This window comes from Amborella trichopoda, chromosome 5 (assembly GCF_054954075.1).
Source record: "Amborella trichopoda isolate Santa Cruz 75 chromosome 5, AtrichopodaSantaCruz75HAP2 v2.0, whole genome shotgun sequence".
Lineage (NCBI taxonomy): Eukaryota > Viridiplantae > Streptophyta > Magnoliopsida > Amborellales > Amborellaceae > Amborella > Amborella trichopoda.
The window spans coordinates 10,372,298-10,386,528 of NC_142340.1; the positions used below are offsets into that span (position 1 = coordinate 10,372,298).

At 35.8% G+C, this 14,231-nt stretch overlaps 1 protein-coding gene across 12 annotated transcripts in view; it reads right to left on the bottom strand.

Moving 5' to 3' along the window:
- Window positions 1-13,552, bottom strand: part of LOC18443662 (3'-5' exonuclease domain-containing protein / K homology domain-containing protein / KH domain-containing protein) — a 46,498-nt gene extending 32,946 nt beyond the window's left edge. For 2 of the 12 annotated variants that reach the window (XM_088867433.1, XM_088867429.1), the window contains exons 1-6: window positions 13,411-13,552; window positions 8,915-9,075; window positions 5,564-5,680; window positions 4,332-4,463; window positions 4,187-4,237; window positions 3,698-3,794 (exon numbers count right to left, since the gene is read on the bottom strand). In XM_088867433.1, coding sequence (XP_088723559.1) covers window positions 3,698-3,794; window positions 4,187-4,237; window positions 4,332-4,463; window positions 5,564-5,680; window positions 8,915-9,075; window positions 13,411-13,483 — 631 coding nt within the window. In that variant the 5' untranslated portion in view covers window positions 13,484-13,552. Of the gene's footprint in view, window positions 1-3,697; window positions 3,795-4,186; window positions 4,238-4,331; window positions 4,464-5,563; window positions 5,687-8,914; window positions 9,091-13,410 lie in introns of all 12 variants that reach the window. The other 10 variants (XM_088867432.1, XM_011628554.3, XM_088867430.1 and 7 more) reach the window with 5 other exon arrangements.
- Window positions 13,553-14,231: the final 679 nt, after the last annotated feature.

Genomic DNA, 14,231 nt, shown 5'->3' on the forward strand with positions numbered 1-14,231 from the left:
TCCACATTTATCCATTCAAAAGATGCACCACAATATATACCTGTATTATAACAAGAAAAATTACAAGCTTACATCAATCCAGTGCTTAAGTACAAAGATCATTGGGGTGAATCTTTGATGGAGGGCAAAATTCTTCCTATTTTGTATTTTTATTCAATTTCAAAGATGAATATTGCAGTCTAGTTTTAGGGTTTATTTCTAGGGTTTTTTAGTTTTTTAGGATTTCTACGTTTCACAAGTACTATTCATATTTATTGTTTACAATTATTGTTCAAGCGTTATTGTTCACGGGGGTATTTTTGAAATATTAGTATTGTTTTAAGGGTATTTTAGAATATTAATGTTTACCTTGAGTTAGATTAAAGTTTCATAGGCTTATAAAAGGTTGGATGCCATAGTTTGAGGGCATATGTTATTGGAATAAGGGTGAGGGTTTTTATGGAGAATGGCGCAAATCAAAGTCCAACTCAGATTTGGAGTGGAATGATGAAGCTGCCTCCAACCACCCGTTCTATGCACAAGCTCCGCGTTGAGAGCCTCATGTTCGGGAAAATAAATCATGGGATTTAGTTGATCTGCATGATTTGAATGAGAATGAGGTTAATCTTGGTGTAGGTCATATTGAAAGTCAGAAGGTTGTAGATTGGGATCTGCCACCAATTTTTGATACGTACTTAGATGATGAACAAGATTTTGGAAAGGATCTAATCTCTGATGGTGATCACGATTTTGTGGGTGAATCAATCTTTGACAAAGAAAAGATGAAGATTCGAACATCTAGGAAATTTAGGGCATTGAATCAAAGTAGCGCAGTGGAAGTGTGGTCGATTCAAAATTTGCAAATTGTTGCCCTAATTTCAGAAAGTGATGAAATAGATATTGAGGAAACCTATAAAGGCCCAAAAATTGAGTTTGCAGTATCTCACATGATTTCTAATGGGAGTTCACAAATAACTGAATTTGATAAATTTGCAAGGATTCCTCAATATCCATAGCAAGACCCATTTCTTGATGAATTATTTTTACCTCAAATAATATTTGAGTTGATAAAGAAAAATAGGGTTAAAGAAGGTGGTTTTGATGTTGAGTTCATCTTATCACACTTCAAAACTCGTACTCCAACAATGGGAGAATGATGGAGGCAAAATTCTTCTTATTTTGTATTTTTATTCAATTTTAAGGATGTATAAAATTCTTCTTATATTGTATTTTTAGTCAATTTTAAGGATATATATTGTAGTTTTAGTTTTAGGGTTTATTTCTAACGTTATGAGTTTTTTTAGGATTTCTAGGGTTTTTATTTTTAGTACTATTCACAAGTACTGTTCATATTTACTGCTCACACGTTGCTATTCACGCGTTACTGTTCAAGGGTTATTGTTCACGGGGGTATTTTTGAAATATTAGTGTTGTTTTAAGGTTTTAGAATATTAATGTTACTTGGATGTAAGTTAAAATAGGGTTTCATAGGCTTATACAAGGTTGGATGTCATAGTTTGAGGACATATGTTATTGGAATAAATTTTAGTTTATGAAAGAAGAAAGTTCTTCTTTTAGCTTGATTTGTAGCTAGGTTATTTCTCTATTATTGTTGATCTTACTTGTTTAAGGTTCAGGAAAAAGGTAGACTCAATTACCCACATTTTCTTCCTGCATCAATCTCCCACTCAGCAATGCCGATATACATCAACCAAAGGGGCAATCCGGATCAGGCAAATTGGAGATCCGGCAAATTCAACTAAAAAAAAAAAAGAACAAAAAATAAGGAAAAAAACTTCAAACAATTTAGAACTATGAATAGGTTTAAAATTATTTTAAATATTTTAAAGTAAGTTTAAATGAACAAATTATATTTTTGAACTTTAAAGTTTAAATAATTTTAAAAAGATTTTAACCGGATTTAAATATTATTTGGTCTCATTTAAATCTGACTTCGAACTGATCTAAATGATTTCAAATCAGATTTAAGCAGATCAACCCAAAAAAAGGGAAAAGCCTCGAATTCAGTTTTTCAGAAAAACCCCAGATGTTGAGCAATTGATTTTGATGAAAACCGGTTTCTGTTTGAAAACTTTTATGAGGGGCTCAAATATGATGATTTTGGGATGAATTTCATGGAAAAAGTCCAAGAAATGTTAAAGAACAATTAAAAAATGGCAGAAAAAAGACAAGAAATAACAAAAGGTTTTTAGGGTGGATCGGGCTGATTCCATATACTTTTCGGGAACCAGGACTGGTCACCACCAATTCTCAATCCAGATCGGTGATTCCCGATTCGTGTTGGCGATGTTTATATTATTGCATCAACTTTTCGGGAACCAAGACTGGTCACCACCAATTCTCAATCCAGATCGGCGATTCCCGATCCGTGTTGGCGATTTTTATATTATTGCATCAATCTCAACCACACATCATAACAATAAACATAATGCCAGAAATTAGCTTATAAATTTCAAGGCATTATCCTTATCCTGGATGCAAAATAGTATACAGCTCTCAAACAAGTATGCCGCTGCATATTAAATAGAGAAGCAGGAACCAACACTATTACCTAATCTTCAGACATAGTTCTCCATTAAAGCAGTTTGGGGTTGTGACAAGAAACAAGGATTACTTGCCAGCTCATTAGAACATAAAAAGAAGACTGGTTAAAAAATCAGTCACCCAAAAAAAGGAGTGCAAGGAACTAAATATTATATTTAACTAGATTGCAGCCCGTGCATGCACGGCCAAGCATTGAGAGAGATTAAACAAATAAATTTTTTGTTTAAAAACTTTCTAACAAGTAAATTTGTGAGAGAAAAGGACATTTTTGTATCTATGAGAAGGAGCTCATTTTTCTATAGTAGCCCTAGCTTGTTGAAAGCCACCTATTAAGGGTCATATTTATTCTATAACTAACAGGACTTATTTAAGACCTCATCTATTAGGAAGCCCTTATCCATATCTACTAGGCTTGCGAGCCATTTATGAATTGAGGTGATTATGTGCGTGTAACATATCACAATTTGTAATATAGCATAAATAAACTAGTATTCGATAGTTTGAAGGGAATCAACAGTAAAATACGAAAGTATAGAGACATCAATGAAAGTGCAAATAAAGTAGAACAGGACAAATCCAGAGTCCAAAAATAAAAGAAATGAGTGATCCCATGGGATATATCACACTACTTAGCCCTCACTGATGTAAGATTGTCACTGGGAAGCTAAGATAAAAAATAACGTGTGCTGTTTATGGTGCCATAGTTAAAGCACTCTAAACTTAAGAACCCAGGAATAAGTGATGTTTATGATGGGCCATATTTAAAGCACTCTAAACTTAAGAACCCAGGAATAACCTAATTTGGCACCAGTGTCACTTTAGAACATCAACTAGAGAAATCAGATTATCTAGTGTGTTGAAGCATTAGCATGTACCCGAGTGGCAACTGCAGATCGCTATTATGTTCACCAAATAGGCTGTGTAGAGCCAAGCAAGGAAAGAAGGTCGAAGTTTTGTCTTATGATATATAGAATGAAAAAATATCCATAATTTTATACAACAAAACCTTCCTAATATTTAATATTCTGCTAAATCAGTAGAGTCATAGACAAAATGCAGGATTTTCTCAAGGAAATGCTGGAGCAAGGTTGTGTGATCACCATCAAAGAAACAAGCACAGTAAATAACAGAACCACTTGAGAAAAAAAAGTACCACAGTAACGTGGATCAGCAAGGAGGCTAACAAAAGATATGTAGTCATCAGGAGATCTCTTCCGTCCTTCTTGCTCCTCTATCAAGGTATAGGCAATCTAGAAAATGAAATATGCACATCAAAGCTCGATCAAGAAGGATTATTCTGAAGCGTCTCAAAGCAAAGCCATTTCTAGTTCCAGAATGAGGCAATCACAATCTAAAACTCATAAAGAAAAAAAAATGTCACAGAGAATACCAAGTACAAAGATACACCATGATAAGGCCAAAACATGAAAATTTGGGACCACCAGCTCATTTCCTTGATTAAATGAGCAATACAGATGACAAAATAGCACCAATTGCAATTTACACAAGATTACATTTCCACAGAAGACCTACATGATAATCACAAGATGGATACCAATATTCTATCTCAAGTACAAACAAGGAAGCACTAATCAAAAAACAGGATCTCCATAATGCTGAAATAATGTACATTACACCCCACCTGCGTGTCAACAACATTGTTCAACCTGATTCCAAATTGAAAATAAAGAGCCTGCAGAGAACCACAAGAAAACAAGGTTCTGATAACCAATATTAATAGTTAGAGCAAGATGTAGAAGCACAAATAAATAAATGCACTTACAGACCTCACTATCTCTTTTGCAATCATGAACAACTTTTGTGACATAAGTTGACTCTAGTGCAGGCTTACATGCTTGCACAAGCATCTGCCCACCCTGAATAGCATCTACGAGATAAACAGCATCCTGAAATGCTAGCTGCCAAGAAACCCATGGAAAAGCTTTTAATAACAGAAACCAGCAGATATAAATTTCCAGAGCTACTAATTACAGAACATCTGTGATCCTTAAATTGACATCACTTTTTTGGTATTCTTATGCACAGTTTTGGTTTCTAGTATTAGTCCCTCAATTGAGAATGAAAAATGGTAAAGAAACAGGCCCATAGATCAAGAAGACAAGTCCATATATCTTCGTGAAAAACAATAACCGTCTTTAACCTCTCTGACTGTGATAATTGCTGCATATGTTCACACAAGTGGAGCTCTTATTCATTAGCACTATTTGGTGATCAATCACAAAGCATTGTTAAGCAAATTTGATCTGCAGAGACTTTAGATATTTTTACCACAGTAAAAAAGCTTTGAGAACAAAATTTTATTGGTGTATCCATTTCAATCAAAAGCGAATCTTTTGAACAATTGTGCTGTAAAAAGGTCCTGATCCCAAAAGGTGAAAAGTATGAGTAGCTTAGCCCATAGTTGTAGGAACCTTGGGGGGAAGGCCACAGTCCCACCTTAGGAACTCGATACCGCGGTTCCTCTAAGGGATCTTAGAGGGAGCTGGATTTAGAGAAATAGGGATTTTGCTCCCTATAAAATGGGATCTCAGTCTCCATGCTTGTAGGATCCCTCCAAGGAGAGGAGCTATACTATTAATTGAAGTAATCCCTCTCTCCTTGATTTTTATAGATTTATTTCTTTAGAATAAGTTAAACGGTGGTGCGTATCATATCGTGGCATACTAGACTCATGATATTAAAAAATTCCAGTTCAATATCACAGTAAGCCAATTTATGATATTATTAAACTGTATTCTTATAGTAAATTGGAGTACTATAACTATGGAATTAGAGTGCATCTAGACAGCACATGTATGCATATATAAGTCCCTAGAATCCCTCTGGGGCTTAGTGGCCGCCCACCATTTAGAACATTGATATCTCAACACAAAGAAGAAAGTATTGAACTACTATAAAAGATGGCAAGAATAGGCCATGTGGAAGCATTATATGCATACATTGTCTTGCTAAGAATATTAGACAAGCAAGCCAGTGGAAAATGAGCACATTCACTCACTTTTTTAATAGTTGAACCAACACTGTTGATGGCCCTATCAATCATCATGTAGGTGCTGCTACCCATGTTCCTTGTAGCATAAAGGAAAGACGCAGGAGAATTATTAAGTGGGGCCAACTGCACCTAGCAGTTCAAGTGATGCATGTTATCAAGCATAGTCTGCTGTGCTCCAAAATTTAAACATCAAGAACTAAGATAATTGGAGAATGTTCGAATCCCAAAACTAAAAGACTGATCTCTTTCCCCATATTTGTTTGAGACAAAAAATCACCTTATATTTATGCACTGTTATGAATTTTTTGAGCAACTCATATTAAGAGTTCCAAGCTGAGATATGTGAATGTGGCACAGTTGATTGAGAGTTGATAATGCTAGCAATTCAGTTTAGAGGAGAGAATAGAAATTTAAAAATATACACTGAAAAGACATAAAAAGCATAATTACATATCTACATATGAAGGCATTTTTAAAAGTAGTATTTTACTTCTTTGGGTTTAACCTTTTCTTTTACAAAGAAATAGAATCTATAACTATGGTTTTTTTCCTTTTTATGGAAAATCTGATATCTTGCTTTTCTATTATATTTATTCACAAATACTTCAGATTATTTGTCTTTGTAATGTATTCAATAGAAGTTGTTTTCTGATATATGTTTTCACTTTTTGTTTTCTCTCTCCTTGTGCTCCATGGCTGTATGCCAGTAAAAGAACCACAAATCTAACATCTAGCTTTAGGAAAGGCGCACATGTGGCCCATGTGCAAGACTCTCCCTCTCTCTCAACCATCAACCACTATGTTAATCATTTTTAAAATGTTCCCTTACGATATTATCTAATTTTTACACAATTATTTTTAATATGTATTTATATTTTAAGTGTGGATTTTCTTGTATAATCTCAGAAAAAACAATGTGTAGCATGTAAAATTTTCTAATCTGAATAATGTGAGAAAGAATGACAAATTCCATCCATGCAAACATGCTATTTGGATTATCGAAAATACGCAAATATAATACAAATATATTTCGCATTAAATGGAGGGATGTATACAACAGTTTTGCATAGATAAGGTTAATTCATATGAAATCCTCAACACCAATTTGCCTCGAAGAAATCCTCCAACATTCAAGCCCAGCATTAAACTCCTTAAATGACTGACCCTGTGTTCCCATAAAGGAACCTCAAATGGCCTCAAATACCTCCTCTACAAAAATAAAGAAACATCACTTCTTAATCAGGTTTTAGTTTCCTTGAACCATGAACAGCTAATCTACGGGTCACTTCATTAATTAAAAGGTAAATGCTGGTCACTTGGTGAAAATAAGTGATAGGGACCTCAAAACCTTGCATAACTGATGGGAAGTTCAATATCAACCATTGGCATAGGTGAGAATGCCCTAATCTGTTGATAGTTTACTTGAACTTCTCCCAGATTATGGAGTTACTGTCTCCAGTTTCTATCGTATCATTCCAATACTGGAAGTTCAATATCAACCATTGGCATAGGTGAGAATGCCCTAATCTGTTGATAGTTTATTGGAACTTCTCCCAGATTATGGAGTTACTGTCCCCAGTTTCTATCGTATCATTCCTATACCAAGATAGGGAGTCTAGGATGCACAACTATTTGCAAAGAAAGGTGTGCAAAGGATGGGTTCCTTCAGGAGACTGCCTGCATAAATTTCATGTTAGTAAACTCCCCCTTCACTTTCTAATTGTTAAGCAAATTTCCCAATGGTATTAGTGCACTAATCGATGATTAATAATGAAACACATACTTACAAAAAGAATTGATGTCCACCATAGTAAACTAAATACATAAAGATCAAAACACATGCTGTAATGTTCTTCCAATTAGAGCAGAAAACTCAATTTCCTTCATGGTAACTAGATATACAGACCATTGAAATATGGAGTTATTTAGAATAAAATGGAATTATAATATTAAAACAAATTTGAAGGCAATAAGAATTTGCAAAAATGAAAATAAAAAGAACACAAGAATTGGTCTCAATTCCCCCAAAAAATATGTTTAAATAGAAATTAAATCATTGCTTTGGATGGTTGGTGACCCATGACAAGTCCCCTCGACAGGAGCCCACCTGCTCCTGCAACAAAGAGGGACTGTGTCCCCTAATATCTGCCTCATGTGCCACAAACCCAAAAAGTCTTTTGACCATCTTCTAATCATTGTTCGTTTGCATCCTCCATTTGGGCCTGCTTCCTTGGCTTATTTGATGCTGTTTGGGCCACAACTCGAGCTGTTACAAAGGCTTTTGCTACTTGGTGTTATTGTCCCTTCTTCCATAAAGGGAAGACTCTCTGGCCTCTTTTCCCCTTTAGCCACTTTCTGGGGCATTTGGCTTAACACAAATGAGTCTTTGAAGGTGGATACTCAAGACACAAGACCATGGGGGCAGGGTCCATTGTTGATTGGGCACTTCTCCCAAAGGATTACTTTGGATATATGATCATGGATCTCATGGATCTGGTTTGACAATGGAAAGTGGTGATCTCTTATAGTTTTATTCCAGAGGATTCCACTCATGCCTCATGGAAGTGCACTCACGAATTCTGAAGCCCAATTTTGAGGGAAGCTCCATTGGTAGCCTTGGCCCTTCGTGAGTGCGAGATGTGATAAGGATCCAAGGGAGGAACTACATTGCCAATACAGGACCATCAGGTATCGGAAATGCCTACATGGCATACATGGCTGATCCCCTCACAGGTCTCAGAATCTATTTCCAGCACTTCTCAGACCCCCTTGTGGCTGAAAAGGGCACCATGAATGCTATTAGGTGGGCTGGTTAGTAGGACCTTTCTCAAGGAAGCTTGCATATCACTTGGAAGACATCCTATACCTATGCACTTGGAAGACATCCTATACCTATGCACTAATAGACAGTTCTCCTTTATCCATGTTCCTAGGGCTGCCAATAATCTGGCCAACACTTTGGCATGCCTGGGAACTGTTAGTGAGGCTAGGTCGACACCCACCCTCAATCACTCCTCCCACTATTCCTAACCCCCCTATCTTCATCTCTCTCCCTCCTCACTGCATATGTCCCAGTGTGTCTGCTCGTGGTTGGAACAATCGGATGTAAACAGTTTCCGGCATATGCTAATGTTAAGGTTCAGAAAAAAAAAAAAAAAAATTGCTATATCAATTATATTACTTCACCCATAGGTTCCAGTGACAAAGTCAAGGCAACAAGTAACCATTCAATCAACTCAAGTTCAGATGATTCAAGGGAGTATCTTCATGAGCCAGTATTGTAATAAGTTTAGGTAACTAGACTGGAAAGGGAAATTTGAAGAAAAAAATAGAGATATCTTCAGAAAAGAATTGCACCTGCATAATACAAAGAGCACCATGTCGACAAAGATCAACACCTTCACAATCAAATCCAATGACCAATTGGCTTTCCGCAGAGGGCACCAAAAATGCATTTGGGAGCTGGGAGGGCTGAGTAACAATATGGATAGGGACCAGTTGAGAATAGGTCTCAGGTTCTGAAAATTTGCCAACTGTCATAGTTTAAGGACATGAACACTGTACAATCAGCTCATATAACATCAATCAGAGAGAGAGAGAGAGAGGCCAGCAATTAGCTCCATATGCAAGGACGACAGACAACAGAAATTCAGAAAGGACTAGAAAAATTGAATGTTCAACTTCAAACATAGCTAAACACAATAATGAAGAGCGAGCACATTCGACAAATTTTTCAATTATCCACACCAATGCTTTTGATTTTGCCACCTGGAACATGGGTGGCAATACCAAGTTAATATCCAGGAGGTTTGACCTCCCAAAGTGTTGGAGGGATTATCAAAAATGTGAGCGACAAGCTACCCGACATACACTGTAAAGACTGTATACACTCCTAGACTGGCATTGTAAACCTGGCACAATCAAATCACAGCTCACAACAGAAAAGACATTAGGCCAAACTATAGCCTCCTGCTCTCTATGCCATATCAAATATGTACTGATTGAATCAAATAACGTTATTTTTCTTGGAGAGTTAACTTCATGGTGTCACCCATAGAGCAAAAAAGTAAACTACATATCCGATATACACAGATCAGCACCCAGTCATCATATATGTTAGTAAATTTCAAGAGGCATTTCCTCCTTTAATTCCCATTAATTAACTTTATTGAGATTATAAATATCAATACAATTTTATGTCACAGGATATCTTGCCTAAATCTTAAGAAATTGTTTGTATGTAAAGATATCTTCACACCACAAAGCTTTGAGTAAAAGAGAGAAGATTGTGCTCATATAGATACCCTTACAATAATTACAATAACTATGTACGAGCTCTAAGGATCCTCCACGGTCATTTATTGCAAACTACTGATAAATGCAAAAGGCAGGGTGAGAGAAAATGGTCGCAAGTGTATACATTCCATGCACGACTATATAAGGAACACTTGAAGATACCACCTAGGATCACATTCTGAAATCTATAGTTCAAACCAAATAATAAACAGCAAGTGTTTGCATGTCACAACAAATGATACCACAAAACGATCCAAAGGCGAACGAATGAGTAGTTAAATTGTTGTCTGTAGATCACTACACTATTTTTGTAGGAAAATGACATCAACTAGGAAATGGAGTTCAAAGAGTCTCCGAGGACGAAGTGAAGAGGTCATCCACAAAACAAAGGATAAGGCCTTAAAGACCTACCAGCTTCTTGACAGTCTTCTTAAAAGAATTTTGGGGATTATAGTAAAAAACATTATGAAAGGTTTTGATCATTCAAAGCTTAAATACGATTATTAGAGGGATAAAGTTTGTCTTCTATCACTTTCAATCATGCAAGGGAGGCCCGTGGAAAAGGAAACAAGGCCCAATAAGTTTAGTTTTAGGAAGTTTTCGTTCTTTTTTTTTTTTTCCTTTTTTTCTGGTACGCATGGTTTGATTGAGTATTTTGTAAAAAATTAAGCCAATCTCAGTAATATCCATTATAAAGAACTTAAAATTGAATTAGATTCACATACCAGTCACCTTGCTGCCACCACTGCCCCAAAGGTGGGGGGAACGTAAATTAACAAAATAAGATAATAAAAAATCCAAACAATTATATAAATAGCAGGAATAAAATTCGCAGGAACATATTTTAGCATGGATTGTTGAAAACTCAGCCTGGGCTCTTTCAGCAACGGCAGCATTCATGTTCTCTACCAACTCTTCCCGAGTCAGCGTATCATCACCATCACCTTCCTCTTCTTGATTCATACCACTTCCCAAAGGCATAAATTTCTGCCCAGTGGTTTGCTTGGGTTGATCTAAAGCTCAAAACAATGATCTCATTGAGATATATGACCCTTATTTCTTACCCACAACAACACACAAAACCTATAATGCACGGATACCTCTATTTGCCCAAGATACCAGTGTCAATAAGGTCATGCTGCTATTGGTACAGAATTTGGTGGGGATACTCTTCAGCCATATCCTACTTGTTACTATGCAGTTCATAAAGATCTCAACTCCCTACTAAACATAATATTGTATGATATGAAGGACAATGCGTCAAATTATATAGGAATCTAATTATATATTAATGCTTATTATCTACAAAATAACCAAGCTAATGTTACGATGAGTGACAGTAATATCTCAAGGATAATGAGTCCCTTCTTTTTCACGGTTCTTGTTTATTATATGTGTGTGTGTGTGTGTGTGTGTGTGTAAGAAAACAGTTTTTACGGCCCACATTGTATTTTGTTCTTTAATTTTGTTTCTTTTATACAAATCCTTTTTATATATGTAAGAAAACAGTTTTTACGGTCCACATTGTATTTTGTTCTTTACTTTTGTTTTTTTTATACAAATCCTTTTTACATGAAATTTGGGGCATATATGCATCTAGTAAAAGCGCATCCACTAAAAATGTAAACAAATAATTTGAATAACAAAAATTGACTTTTTTAGTCAAGTTGTCATTCAAATTATTTTTTTTATATATTTATTGGGTGCACCTTTGCTAGATGCATACACACCACGAATTTCATTTCAAATAGATTTGAAAAAACAAAGTAAAATTAAAAAACGAAATTAAATACGGTCGTTGGATCTACCTTCTGCAATGTGCAACTAGGTGTGCTGCAATAACTCCCACACAGACACACAAACATTCAAGTCATATTGACTTCCATCCATGCCCATGTCTGTATCCATATCCATGCATCATAGCACCCCACCCATAAAATTTCACACTAGTTTACATACCTGAAATCTTGATCTGACACCCCAGGTCAGGTTGACTTGTGACCCAATCCAATAGAGTCTGTGACCCAATCCTATTGACTCCTCCATGTGATGAACAGAAAAACCCTTCAGGCTATATTGTCTTAAGAAAACCAAGCTTATAGTATGGTTTTCACCCAATCTAGTTAATAAAAAATTGAAGTATGGTTTGAACCACTTTCTACTGGTTTTAATGGAGAACCCTATCTCCAAGGCTTCAAAAGAGTGTTAAAAACTGACAAAAAACATTTGTGCTATGTGCTATGTAGGCCTCTACTCTTTTTTCGTATTTCTTGATAGTTAACAAAAATTACATTAATGAAATTGATTCCTTTACATGTATGTATTTGCAAAATTGGTCTCCAATAAGACCCCAGAAATGAGACACTTAGAGAAGTTTTGTGAACCCTTTCATGCAGGAAATGATCTCACTCCCTTCCATATGTAGTTAAGAAAAACCAGAACATCGCTGAAAATTGTAAAAATATCTCCTCCAAAATGGATGCCAACCGCCACAGAGGATTTGACTCCTTCTTTGCGCAAGAAATGGTGAGGCCTCTAGTCACTGACATCGCCACTTAAGTGAAAGTAAATGTGAGCTTCAAAGGAAATGTTTCAGTGGTTAAAAAAGAATGCCGAGGTTTCAAAAACACTCCAATGACCTTTGGTCCACTCCATGTTTTGGACATACTTCAAGTTGTTAGAATGGACAACTATGTCATACATAGATCATATCGAATTGCACTAAATTAGTACCTGAGATCCTATCTCTCACATCATACTTGATTTATTACTTTGTCTCTTTGGTTCATGCTTTATCTCAGTGCATCATACTCATGGTATAGATTCTAATACATAAAGAGTAGAATAAACTACAGATTGTTATCAGGGAAGACTGACTGTAACAATTCAACAAGCTCTGTATCTCAATTCTCTCCTCCCTTTCTCCCTCTCCTTCAATTACAGCAATGCAAACCCGTGCACTCCAACATGATATCAAATCAAGAACATTCATAAGAAAGTGAAAAATAAGACAAGATCAATTCTAGCAAGAAAGAAAAGAAGGGAGAAAAAAAAATTACAATCATCTCCAAATGCAACCGTGTAAGATTGAGTCCAATTTTCTTAATCAAGAGAGAAAATAGAGACGAATGAATCATCCAGATAAAGATAACTGAAAAAGATACAAAAATGACGAAAAGCAAAAACGAAATTGAGAGTGAAAGTGATTCCACACCAAAATGATGCCAGATGAAAAAAGAAAGACACGAAGAAAAATAAGAAACAATACATATCCATCTTGAAACAACAATCAGAGAAAGGGAAAACGAAAATTTTAAAAGAAAGAAATCAACATGGATCTACAACACAAAAAACCTGATCTCATAAGAAAGAGACATGCAAGAAGAAACACCAGTCATCGCTAAGCATCCTTATCGAAGAAAAAAAAACAGAAAACAAGAAGTGCATGAACAAACGTCGGATCCACAGTTAACGCACAGGTAAAACCCTAGCACAGGAGACATAGAGAGAGAGTGTGAGACAAGAGGGAGGAAATGTAGAGAGAGAAAGAGAGGTACCTGAACCTGAAGAAGGAAGAGGAATGTAGGTCGAGTGGGACAAGGAGGCGGCCATTTGATTTGAGTCCACCATTTGTCGCGCTCCAAACCCACGCACCAATTCCACGCTGCGTTTATATATGCTTCGGCCTTGTCTCCTCTCTCTCTCTCCCTCTCTCTGCACACGCATTTATACCGATACATGCGGATTCTCTTTCATCTGCCTGAAAAAGTGTTACATGTTGGCGGACGCATAACTACATTTGCATCCCCGGAGGCACCATACGTGCATCTTCAAGATGGACGTAGAATGGTGCTTCTTCCAAATACGACTCAAAATTTATTTATTATTTATTAGTTTTTAAATTTATTTATTATTTGAAATTTGATTGTTTAGAGCCTAGGGTCAATATAAACTTTTCCCTATCAATAATCTCCATCTCAATATTATATTGGTGAAGTTTGTATAAAGCCCAGGCTCTAAACAATCAAAGTAAAGCGCACTTTAAAATAGTGCTGAGAAATATGTTTCAATACTAGAAATCTTTGTGATAGCCTTAAAATCTATTTTCATCTCTAATTGTATAAAGCTTCAAAAATAGTGTAAATCTAATATATCTATGAAAACTTGAAAATTTTGAAAATTGACGGTCCAAAAATACATTACAAGATGCACTATTTCCAAAACTTGAAATCCATTTTTTTCTCATGTCCATACATCTTGAGGTCGAAATGATCAATTTGAAGATATATACACATCAAAACAACCTCTTCTAGTGAAATTGTTAAGCTGCGCCCTACTTTGATGGTCTAAAGCCTCGCACTTATATAAACTTTTTCTA